At 36.4% G+C, this 12,216-nt stretch overlaps 1 protein-coding gene across 1 annotated transcript in view; it reads left to right on the plus strand.

Annotated features, from left to right (window-relative positions):
- LOC109820878 (mitochondrial phosphate carrier protein 1, mitochondrial) overlaps positions 1,752 to 12,216 on the plus strand; it is an 11,690-nt gene continuing 1,225 nt past the window's right edge. Inside the window, exons 1-5 of the mRNA XM_020387076.1 lie at positions 1,752 to 2,277; positions 9,386 to 9,735; positions 9,855 to 9,898; positions 11,459 to 11,673; positions 11,751 to 11,875. Coding sequence (XP_020242665.1) covers positions 2,116 to 2,277; positions 9,386 to 9,735; positions 9,855 to 9,898; positions 11,459 to 11,673; positions 11,751 to 11,875 — 896 coding nt within the window. The 5' untranslated portion in view covers positions 1,752 to 2,115. The remainder of the gene's footprint in view (positions 2,278 to 9,385; positions 9,736 to 9,854; positions 9,899 to 11,458; positions 11,674 to 11,750; positions 11,876 to 12,216) is intronic.

The following is a 12,216-nucleotide window of genomic DNA, read 5'->3' on the forward strand; positions in this document are numbered from 1 at the left end:
CAGTTGATTGTGAAGACCACTGAATAGAGTTTTTATTAGTTGTCGGAAGTGTCGTTAAATTATAACTCTTCTCGATCTATGTGAAAAGTCCTCCATTTACAATTTTCATTTGTTAACATGAAAGTTATCTGATTGTAACTTTCATCATTGAGATATGAAAGTCGTCAGATTGTAACTTCCATCATTGAAACTTGACGGGGATCAGCTATCTATTGTGATTTGTAGACAACCTACAATAACGACGTTGTGAATGACGTTCTCGAGGAAGATCTTGAGGAGGCTGCCTGATCCTTCTTCACCCTCGCGCCCTTGCTGCCGCGAGCCGTGCGCGATGCCGGGCTTCTCGCTGATCACCTAGTAATGTTGTCCCGCTCAAAAAAAAAAAAACAAAAAAAAAAAACAAAAAAAAAAAAAAAAAAACAAAAAAAAAAAAAAAAAAAAAAAAAAAAAAAACAGAAAAAAATAAAAAAAACCAAAAAAAAAAAAAAAAAAAAAAAAAAAACAAAAAAGTAAAAAAAAACTCGGCAACCTTCGCCTGCCGCCTCTTTGCCCCTCCCCCCTTCCCCAGCCCCTTCCTCCGCCCCGACATCGCCCCCTTTCTTTCTCTTTCTTTCAATATCTTTCTTGTGACTGATTGTCTTTTTTTATTTTTTATTTTTTTTATTTTTTTGATCCTGTGAGAGAAGCGGCGGATTTGGGGGTTTTTCTTGAGGGGGAGGGAGTTTGAAATTTTGGGGGAGTTCAGAAAATGACGAAATGTTGAGCGCTAAAACATGGATCGAGATAGGGAGTGTTTGTTTCAAATCCTATAATTTTAGGATATGGATTTCACCATGAGATTTGAAATCCATAGGTTTTTTAACATGGGTTAAAATTTCTAAAATGTTGTTTGTTTCATCAATATTTTGGGATATGTAATCCTATAATTTGTACTTATTTGTTTCAAATTCAAATTGTAGCAATATAAATTTTAGAATTTGAAATCTAGCCTAAATCCTCTCTCAAAGAGTGGATTTTATAAATGTTATAATATATTAGTTTTTTATTATTTGGGTATTCAATATCCCAAAATTTACTTTGAATTAAACAAATGTTATGGAATCTATAAACTCAAAAAAATTCATTTTTTCATCCTAGAATTTGCAATCCAACGTATATCCAAAAAAAAAAATTGATACAAACTCCCCAATATTGTATGCATGGTCGAGATTGGTGCTTTGCTCGCCACTCGGATCGGTGACGTGGATAAGCTAGCTTGGCATCTGAAAGTACCCTTTAGGCCCCGTTTGGCAAAGGGTTAAGGAAGAGGGGTTAAAGAGAATGATTAATGTACTTAGCTCATTCAATAATCTGTAGGACTAAATTTGACTAAATTATTAACCCGTTAAATAAGTTTTATTTTAGCCATTTTAATTTGTTTTAGTGTTTGGGAATAACAATGATTTTGACTATTTTCTTTGTAATTAGAAATGTTAACTCTTAATCCTTCTAAATAAGAGTATTAGTAAACCCCTCATTTTGAGGGGTTAACTCATTTTAATCCCTCTAGAAGGGTTAGCTTAACCCTTCTATATTTTTTATGTTTGACAAATTATGAAGGATTAACTCACTTTAATCCTTGTATAGATTTTTTATGTTTCACGGGTTAAGAAAATGTTAAATTCCCTTAGCCCCTTACTTAACCTTTGCCAAACGGTAGCTTAAAGTTTAATTTGTTTTCAAACGAGCCCGAGCTTCACTTCACGAGAAACGCGGCTGGTTCTCAGCGGTGCAGCGGGCGCAAAAAAGTGCGACGGCCCCAATTCGCCCACGATCATGTAGGCATCGATTTTACTTAAGTGCCCCTCTTATTGCGCCTCCACCTGGCTCTAACACGACAATCCGAGGTTAGTTAAGTAAACACTCCTCAGAGTTCCGAGGGTTTAGGAGTCGGGGGCTTTGAGCTGTGGCCAATTAGGAAGCGATCTCTGTCCATGGCTTCCTCCTGTTGCCGACGTGGCCGATTCCTATTCTCCACAAACACCGCCGCCTCTCTCCCTCTCTCTCAAGAGTCTTCTTGGACTTTTGATTAAATGAGAGCGATTAGGGTTTGAGATTTCCCAAATTAAAAGAGAAATGGGAGAGGTCCAAGGAAAATGGAAAGGGTATTTTGGGAAGAACGGGCTGAGAGTATTCTCGCCGGAGTACTACGCCGTCTGCGCCGTCGGCGGGATGCTCAGCGCGGGGACCACCCATCTCGCCATTACTCCCCTAGATGTGCTCAAAGTCAATATGCAGGTGATCTCTCTTCTTCTCTGTTTCTTTTCTTTTTTTTTTTGGTTTGAGTTTTTTGTTTGAATTAGTTGTTGATTTAGATTTAATTCTGTTCACTTCATTTAGGGCCCGTTTGGATGGACGTAAGTATTAGTGGAAGTAGTACTTATTTTGTTTCGTGTACTTTTTAGAAGTAGCGGAAATGGTACTTCATCATCACCTTTTATTTGTTTGTTTGGATAGAAATTAGATATATTATTAGGAAGTAACTAATACACGTAACTTTCATACTATTCTTGTTTAGATTATAATTGAAGTAGAGGATGTAATTGATATGTATACCATGGTATAATTACTTCACATTCTCGCTATTAACTAAAAAATTAACCATCCAAATCATCAACTGATACATGAATCTCATTATACTTGAAGATGCAAACAAACAATTGTTGTACATTTGATTTGAACGGTCTTTTCTCAAGATTTTTACTCATGAGAAGTCATTAAGAGGTATGCGAATGTGTTCCAAAACTCAGAGAACCACCGCCTCATCAATTTTATGCAAAACAAATCGATTTTAGCCGCCACCTCACCGATGCATGTATAAAAAACTAATTTCAATTTTAACTCCAAATAAAAATCATGTATGCACATGATGATTCATATTAAAAGATTCTAGCAGCAAGACACAAAAATCAAGCCTTTGTGAGAGAGATGACGTGTGGGAATGTTGCTTTGATATTTGATTATTTTTAAGAGAATCAATTTAAGATCATCTGCCCTTGGTAGAATTCTAATTTAAGTGGACCCCACTTTTCATCCATTTCCCCTCTACTTCTGAGCATTCAAGGAAGGAAAAAAATCTAGGAAGTAGGAGTGCCACCTAAAAGCTACATCTGCATTTATGAAAGTAGCTGAAGTAGTCTTTTCAGAGAAACAAACATAATTTTTTACTTAAAAGTAGAAGAAACTTCCTTTATTTTAGTTACTTCTTGACTACTTCCGTGCAAACAAACATGTCATTAGTGAGATGTTTGGGATAACACCTAATAAAACTATAGATTGTATTTGGTAGTCTGTGTTTTCTAAAATACTCTGTTTTAAACATGGCTTTTGCAGGCTGGGGCTTGACTAAGTTAAGGCACTACGAGTTCTTTATTTATTTATTTATTTTAGGATCTAGATTTTCTTTAAGAAAAATTTATACATTGCTGTCAAGACTTATTACATGCTAATTAAGTCTTAGAACATAATAGATTCGTATGTCTTGAATGTGATCCCTTCATCGAGGTTCGCTAATGTTGCAGCGGGGGCTTCACAGACACGAAAAATGTTTATACACGAGTGGAGAATAATAACACTGAATAAACACAGTGAAGATAAAAAAACAACACACAAGGATTTAACGTGATTCGGTCAGTATGACCTACGTTTATGGACGAGAACAACATAGAACTTCACTAATTACAAAAGAGAAGATTATAAAGAGGAGATCGCTTTCTAACCAAAGAAACACATAAAGAAAGAGATTTCTCTTTCTATCTCTCTCTCTTCTCTCTAACTCTCACTGTCCCGATGCTTGATCTTCATTCACCCTCACCTTCCCCTTTAATAGCTTTCAAAAAATTAAAAAAAAATTAAACATAGTAGGTGGAATAGTGAAATTAGGTGAATTTAAAATTGTATCAAATTTAAACTCGTTTTCTTCATTTTCAAAGTCAATGTGGAGTTTTGAGAGTTAATTAAGACTCTCTTATTATGATGAAAGGAAAGAAGGTAAATACCCTGTATATCCTTGAAGACAGTATAGTGACAGGTGCTATAGCAGTGTCATCCTCAGATGATTCAGATTCTGACACTACACATTTCTGACATATACGGTTGGGACATATGAGTGAGAGAAGACTGGATGTATTAAGCAAACAATGTCTGCTTTGTGGTCAGAAAACCAGTAAATTTGACTTTTGTGAGCATTGTGTTTTCAGCAAGCACCATAAAGTCTCCTTTAGTATCGGTGTTCACATAACCAATGATACTTTAGATTATATCCATTCAGATGTTTGGGGACCTTCTCAGGTTCCATCGAAAGGTGAAGCTCGTTTTCTGCTAACATTAATTAATGATTATTTCAGAAAAGTTTGGGTGTATCCTTTGAAGCATAAGAGTGATGTGTTTGTAACCTTCAAGCAATAGAAGGTTATGATTGAGAAGCAAACGGGAAAGTAAAGCGCCTCAGAACCGACAATGAGATAGAGTTTTATTCCACAGAATTTGACCAATTCTGTAAGAATGAATGTATTGTGCGTCATCGTATAGTTTGGCATACACCACAGTGAAATGAAATCACAGAAAGGATGAACAGAATATTTTTAGAGAGAGCTCGGTGGATGCTCTCTAATACCGGTTTGTCAAAAGATTTTTAGACTGGGACAGTCAATACAATTTTCTATTTGATAAACAGATCTTCTACATCAATTGATTTTAAGACTTCAGAAGAGGTATGATCTGATGCTCCTGCTAATTACTCTCATTTAAGAGTATTTGGTTGCTCTGCTTATTTTCATGTTAATGATGGTAAGCTTGAAACTAGAGCAAGGAAGTTTATCTTTCTAAGATATGCTACCAGAGTGAAGGGATATAGATTATGATGTTCTGATCCCAAATCACCTAAGTTTATTATTAGTAGGGATGTTATTTTTTATAAGAAATTCATGTTTCACCCGATAAAGGAGTTTGTTACTGACACTACAGGTACTAAAAAAGGAGTCTAGCAAGCAGGTGGAGCTAGATAGCTCAGCTTCAAAGAGAGTGCTTGACGACGCACATATTGAACCAGTTAATACTGAGGAAGGTTTACCTTTAGACGTTGATACACTACAAGAGGAACAGTATAATATTGCCACTGGGAGAACAAAAAGGCAGATCTGACCTCCTAAACGTTATGCAGACATGCTTGCTTATGCTTTGAGTATAGCAGAATCGATTGAGGTTCCAGAGCCTTCTACTTATAAGGAGGCTATTAGTGGCAATGAGGCTGCAAATTGGACTGTTGTGATGATTGAAGAGATGGAGTCTCTTCACAAGAATCAGACATGGGAGCTAGTGAAACCACCAAGGGGACAGAAAATCGTTGGCTGTAAATAGATCTTCAAGAAGAAAGGAGTTCCGGATACAAATTCTGTAAGGTACAAGGCGTGCTTGGTAGCTAAATGCTACGGTCAGACCGGTTCCATCGAAAGGTGAAGCTCGTTTTCTGCTAACATTAATTAATGATTATTTCAGAAAAGTTTGGGTGTATCCTTTGAAGCATAAGAGTGATGTGTTTGTAACCTTCAAGCAATAGAAGGTTATGATTGAGAAGCAAACGGGAAAGTAAAGCGCCTCAGAACCGACAATGAGATAGAGTTTTATTCCACAGAATTTGACCAATTCTGTAAGAATGAATGTATTGTGCGTCATCGTATAGTTTGGCATACACCACAGTGAAATGAAATCACAGAAAGGATGAACAGAATATTTTTAGAGAGAGCTCGGTGGATGCTCTCTAATACCGGTTTGTCAAAAGATTTTTAGACTGGGACAGTCAATACAATTTTCTATTTGATAAACAGATCTTCTACATCAATTGATTTTAAGACTTCAGAAGAGGTATGATCTGATGCTCCTGCTAATTACTCTCATTTAAGAGTATTTGGTTGCTCTGCTTATTTTCATGTTAATGATGGTAAGCTTGAAACTAGAGCAAGGAAGTTTATCTTTCTAAGATATGCTACCAGAGTGAAGGGATATAGATTATGATGTTCTGATCCCAAATCACCTAAGTTTATTATTAGTAGGGATGTTATTTTTTATAAGAAATTCATGTTTCACCCGATAAAGGAGTTTGTTACTGACACTACAGGTACTAAAAAAGGAGTCTAGCAAGCAGGTGGAGCTAGATAGCTCAGCTTCAAAGAGAGTGCTTGACGACGCACATATTGAACCAGTTAATACTGAGGAAGGTTTACCTTTAGACGTTGATACACTACAAGAGGAACAGTATAATATTGCCACTGGGAGAACAAAAAGGCAGATCTGACCTCCTAAACGTTATGCAGACATGCTTGCTTATGCTTTGAGTATAGTAAAGTCGATTGAGATTCTAAAGCCTTATACCTATAAGGAGGCTATTAGTGACAACAAGGCTGCAAATTGGACTGTTGCGATGACTGAAAAAATGGAGTCTCTTCACAAGAATCAGACATGAGAGTTAATAAAGACACTAATAGGATAGAAAATCGTTGGCTGTAAATGGGTGTTCAAGAAAAAATAAGGAGCTCCGAATACAGATTCTGTAAGGTACAAGACACGCTTGGCAGCTAAAGGCTACAGTCAGACAGAAGATGTAGACTTTATAAAATATTCTCTCTAGTTGTAAAACACACCTCAACCTGCGTGTTGCTTGTCATGGTTGCTCATTTTAATTTGGAGCTTGAGCAACTTGATGTGAAGACGACTTTTTTATATGACAAGCTTGAGGAGCAGATCTTTATGCATCAGCCAGAGGGTTTCATTATTGAAGGTAAAGAAGATCATGCGTGCAAGTTGAAGAAATCTTTTTATGGATTGAAAGAGTCTTCGAGACAGTGGTATTTGAGATTTGATACTTTCATGTTTGAGCATGGTTACTCTAGGAATAAATATGATAGTTGTGTTTATCATAAAAGGCTCAATGATGGTTTTTGTGTATTTGCTTTTGTATGTTGATGACATGTTGATTGCATCTAAAAATATGTCAGAAATCAACGAGTTAAAATCTCAACTCAAACATGAGTTTGAGATGAAGGACTTGGGAGCGACGAAGAAGATTTTAGAAATGGAGATCCACAGGAACAGACGAGAAGGAAGTTTATTCCTATCTCAGGAAAAATACATCAAGAAGGTGTTGGAGAGATTTGGTATGCTTGATGCTAAGCCTATGAAAACTTTGCTTGCTGTTCATTTTCGTCTTTCAGCAGATTTGTCACCTCAGACTGAGGAGGAGCAATACATGTCTTGTGATCCTTATGCTAGTGCAGTTGGAAGCATTATGTATGTTATGATCTGCACATGTCCAGATATTTCACAGGCACTCAGTGTTGTGAGTCGGTATATGGATAAGCCTGGAAAGACCCATTGGTAGGCTATGAAAACCGTACTTAGATATTTGAGAGGATCTACTATTAGTTTGTATTTTGACAGGAACACAAATTCAGATTTGCAGAATACTTGGTTATTCAGATTCAGATTATGCGGGTGATTTGGATAAGAGACGATCCCTGACAGGTTACATATTCACTCTTTCAGGTAGTGTCATTAGTTGGAAGACGTCTCTATAGTCGACAGTTGCATTGTCTACCACTAAAGCAGAGTATATGGTAGTGACAAAAGCAGTGAAAGAAGCTATTTGGTTAAGAGATTTGGTTAAAGATCTCGGCTTACACCAAGGTATTGCTACGGTATTTTGTGACAGCCAGAGTGCTATACATTTGACGAAGCATCAGATGTATCATGAAAGAACCAACTACGGTATTTTGTGACAGCCAGAGTGCTATACATTTGACGAAGCATCAGATGTATCATGAAAGAACCAAACATATAGATGTCCAGCCAGAGTGCTATACATTTGACGAAGCATCAGATGTATCATGAAAGAACCAAACATATAGATGTCAGATATTACTTTATCAGAGAAATTAAAGTCATCAAGATTGAGAAAATTAGTATTGCAGATAATCCAACAGATATGATGACGAAGCCTGTACCTTCGCGCAAGTTCGAACATTGCCTCGAATTGTTTGGAGTTCGACAAAGCAGAGGTTAAGTCCGTAAGGGGCTTCTGGCGAGACAGTAAGAGTGAAGAGAAGAAATTTTCATATTCAAAGTCAAGGTGAAGATTTGTGAAAAAAATGTGACTTTGAAAATGAAAAAGAAGAGTTCAAATTTGATACAACTTTGAATTCACCTAATTTCACTATTCCACTTATCATGTTTAATTTTTTATTAATTTTTTAAAAGCTATAAAAAGGAGAGGTGAGGGTGAATGAAGATCAAGCATCGGGGCAATGGGAGTTAGAGAGAAGAGAGAGAGATAGAAAGAGAAATCTCTTTCTTTGTGTGATTCTTTGGTTAGAGAGTGATCTCCTCTTTGTAATCTTTTCTTTTGTGATTAGTGAAGTTATCTGCTGTTCTCGTCCGTGAACGTAGGTCATACTGACTGAACCACATTAAATCCTTATGTGCTGTTTTCTTTGTCTTCACTGTGTTTATTCAGTGTTGTTATTCTCCACTCGTGTATAGACATCATTCGTGTCTGTGAAGCCCCCACTGCAATAGCTAAATTGATTGATGGGAATTGTGGCTTCATCTTCATCACAAGAAGCTTCTCTTGCCACTGAACACATCGCGTTCTAAGGATAGGTCATATTATAGAATGTGCTGCATAATACGTGAAACTAAAATTCGGCAAATATCCTTCAAAGGAATCAAGTATGACCACAATAGTAGAAAGATAACATTTACTGGGTCTAAGAGTCAGGTTTCAGTTCATTTTGGGAATCGACAGAGTCTCGGTTGACTTCGTGCCTGTGTGTGTATGTCATGGGTGCATGTGCATGTGCATGTGTTTAGTGGAACTTGAATGTCAGAATGCATTAGTCTGGAATAATGAGATTCAGTCATTTTTGTCTTTCACAACTGTAGTTTAATCTGTGAAGAGAATTAGAAGGCTGCGAAGAGGGAAGCCTGAGTTTGGGGCTAGTTATCCATATATAATGGCTTAGAATTTGCTATATCCATGGTAAAATTTTCTTTACTGTCCTTGTTTAGAGGTTTGGTTAAGTGGCAGAGACATTAAGTCATATATCGAGCATATGCTTAACATTCAGATTCAGAAAAACTAAATGTGGATTAGTAGCTAACCCTTTTATCTTTTATAATGACATGTCAGCAAAAGGAATTTTGTAGTTTATTCAATCTCTCTGACTCTGCAGTTTAATTGTTAAGCCTCCATTTAGCTTTCATGTCTCATGTTTTACGTTGTCTGTTAACCTCTATAGATATTTATTGATACGGAATCATTTACCCTTTCATATATTTTTTTATGCAACTTTAGGTTAATCCTGCCAAATATAATAGCATATTTTCCGGTTTGCATATCCTAGTAAAAGAGCAAGGCCTGTCATCTCTTTGGAGAGGCTGGACAGGGAAACTCTTTGGTTATGGTGCTCAAGGTGGCTGTAGGTTTGGGCTTTATGAATATTTCAAGAAGATGTATTCTGATGTATTAGGAGCGAAAAATCAAAATTTCATATTCTTTATTAGCAGTGCATCTGCTCAAGTAATTGCAGATGTTGCCCTTTGTCCTTTTGAAGCTGTAAAAGTTCGTGTTCAGACTCAACCCAAGTTCGCAAAGGGCTTAGTTGATGGCTTCCCAAAAGTGTACAATACAGAAGGTTTATCTGGGTGAGGTTCTTAAAAATGATATTTTATTGGTTCAACTAATTCTGTTCAGTATTCAATGCTATGAAGGAAAGTCTTGATTCTGATCATATTTGACGACTTCCTTTTGTTTCTGCCTCCAGCTTTTCCAGAGGACTCTTTCCATTGTGGGGCCGGAACCTTCCATGTAACTACTTTGTTCCATATGTTCTTTTCTTTTATCTTTTTCATTTTATTATTATTATTTTTATTTAATTGAGTTTGGTCAAGAAACTGAATCAGTATCGGAACCCTAGTGTTGCGATGGGCTTCTTTAATTAAATAATGAAGCACGTACTTATTTAGCTTAAATAGAGCTAAGAAACTGAAGCAGTATGTCTTTGATTCTTTAAAACGGTGTGTTTCATTCTGTAATTGAAACACAAACTGATTCAGTTTCTTGACCCTTTTTAACTGGTGTGATGGTTAATAGTCGAAGCATTGGAAAACCCATAAGTGATAATCCTGCAAAGACTTTGTTAAAAGACCTAGCCAGTAAGAATTCAGGTAAGTGTTTTTACTAGATGTTGCAAGAGATGAAACAACAATGTTCAAGAGATGGGCAAGTGATGCAGGCCACTATTGGGAAGTCAGCGACTTGATGATAGGAATTGGTCTTAGACATAGTGATCATGGCAGCAAAAAGGCCAAAGTAACTCTTGATCATGATGAGAACTCTGGGACGAAGATCTTCAGTCTTATAATGCTTCTATCAAATTATGAGGAGAATTCAAACATAAAAGCTTGGAAGATAATGACTTGTGAAAGTCAGATTTGAAAAGTATCTGAATCTACATGCGTGTGCACACACCCACGCACCCATGCACACATGCACACACATGGTTAAAGAAGAACATCCATAAGGTAATAAAGCACTCATCCTTTAGTTTTTGCATGAGAAATAAGAATTTGTCGAAGTCATGAGGGCGTTGCTATCGAAACATTTGGTGGAGCATGAACATTTTTTAGTATGACAGTACTGTAAGGTAGTTGACCATAATTCCTACAGGAAGTTTGAGATGTACCAAAGGTCAAAGTGTTTGAACCCTATAATTCCTAAATACATGATCAGCAAACACGATGATTGGTCAATGTCCATGAAAAAGATCTTTGTATGCCTTTTGATTGTGGACAGGGTTCTAAGAGTCAGTTGAACCAAACTTGGCAACATGATTTACCACTTGGAGCATCCTGATTAGCAAGGATGTTTAATATTTTAGACTTGAGTTGAAAATTTTAGCATCTACTCTGTAGTAGGTTTATTTATTTGTTTTCGTTTGATGAGAAGTTGAGATTTATTATTGAGTGGTCTTATTGTTTTGCATCTATAAATAGGCTAAAGACAATGCTTGAATAGTAATGTTTTCTTCATTTCTTCAGTAAACTTAAGTCTATTACTTTGTAGATTCAAAGTCTCTTGTGGACTACAGGTTAGTTCAGGTTCATTTTGCTTTCTTACCAAGTTGTTTTAGGTTTCCGTGCAGTATTTTCATCATTTGCTGGTTGCTATATATTTTCTCTAAAAATGGCTACAGAACTGCAAGTATCATATTCTTGTAAATGCAGTATTACCTTCGAACTGATACTGATTCTGGCATGTGCAATGAGTTTTGTAGTCATCTGCTGTTGCTTTGTTCTTATAGGAAGTAGCAATTCCTTTCTGCTCAGGATTCACTTTGTTAACTTCCAAATCCGTATATCTGTGCAGTTGCTATGATAATGTTCTCGTCTTTTGAGCACTCTGTGGATATCTTATATCGTAAGCTTATTCAAAAGAGAAAGGAGGAATGTTCAAGAGCTCAACAACTCGGGGTGACTTGTATAGCTGGTTATGCATCTGGGGCAGTTGGTACCTTCATTTCAAATCCTGCAGATAATATTGTGTCTTCACTTTACAATAAGAAGGCTAACAGTATCATGGAGGTAATATTTGCTCAATATGGTTTTCCTTATTTTATAGTTGGATTGAATTTTTGATGATATAAATCTAATAAATGCAGGCTGTGAAGAAAATTGGTTTTGCCAATTTGTTTACAAGAAGCCTTCCTATTCGGATCACACTTGTGGGACCAGTTATAACATTGCAATGGTTCTTTTATGACACCATCAAAGTATTAAGTGGACTGTAAGTAGATTAATTTTCTGTGAGTTTATGCAAATACTTGTTTATTCTGAATGGTTGATGTTATTCTAAGAGATAAGCTATGAAATTCACCTTTCTGTCATCATAATTGTCATCAGTAATTACGCCTTTTCTCATGAAAATGGCATTGGCTATGTAGTATAACCTAAAAAACTAATAAGCTCTACAATAGAGTATACTTATTTCCATCGGGATTTGTTCAGAGTATCCAAAACCCCTTAATACGAACAAGAACAAACAATCACCCAACAAATACGAACGAGAACAAACAATCACACAACAAGAAGATGTAACATATTCGGCAATTGTTTTTTCCCCTTAAT

Source organism: Asparagus officinalis, chromosome 1 (genome assembly GCF_001876935.1).
Source record: "Asparagus officinalis chromosome 1, Aspof.V1, whole genome shotgun sequence".
In the NCBI taxonomy this organism is placed as follows: Eukaryota; Viridiplantae; Streptophyta; class Magnoliopsida; order Asparagales; family Asparagaceae; genus Asparagus; species Asparagus officinalis.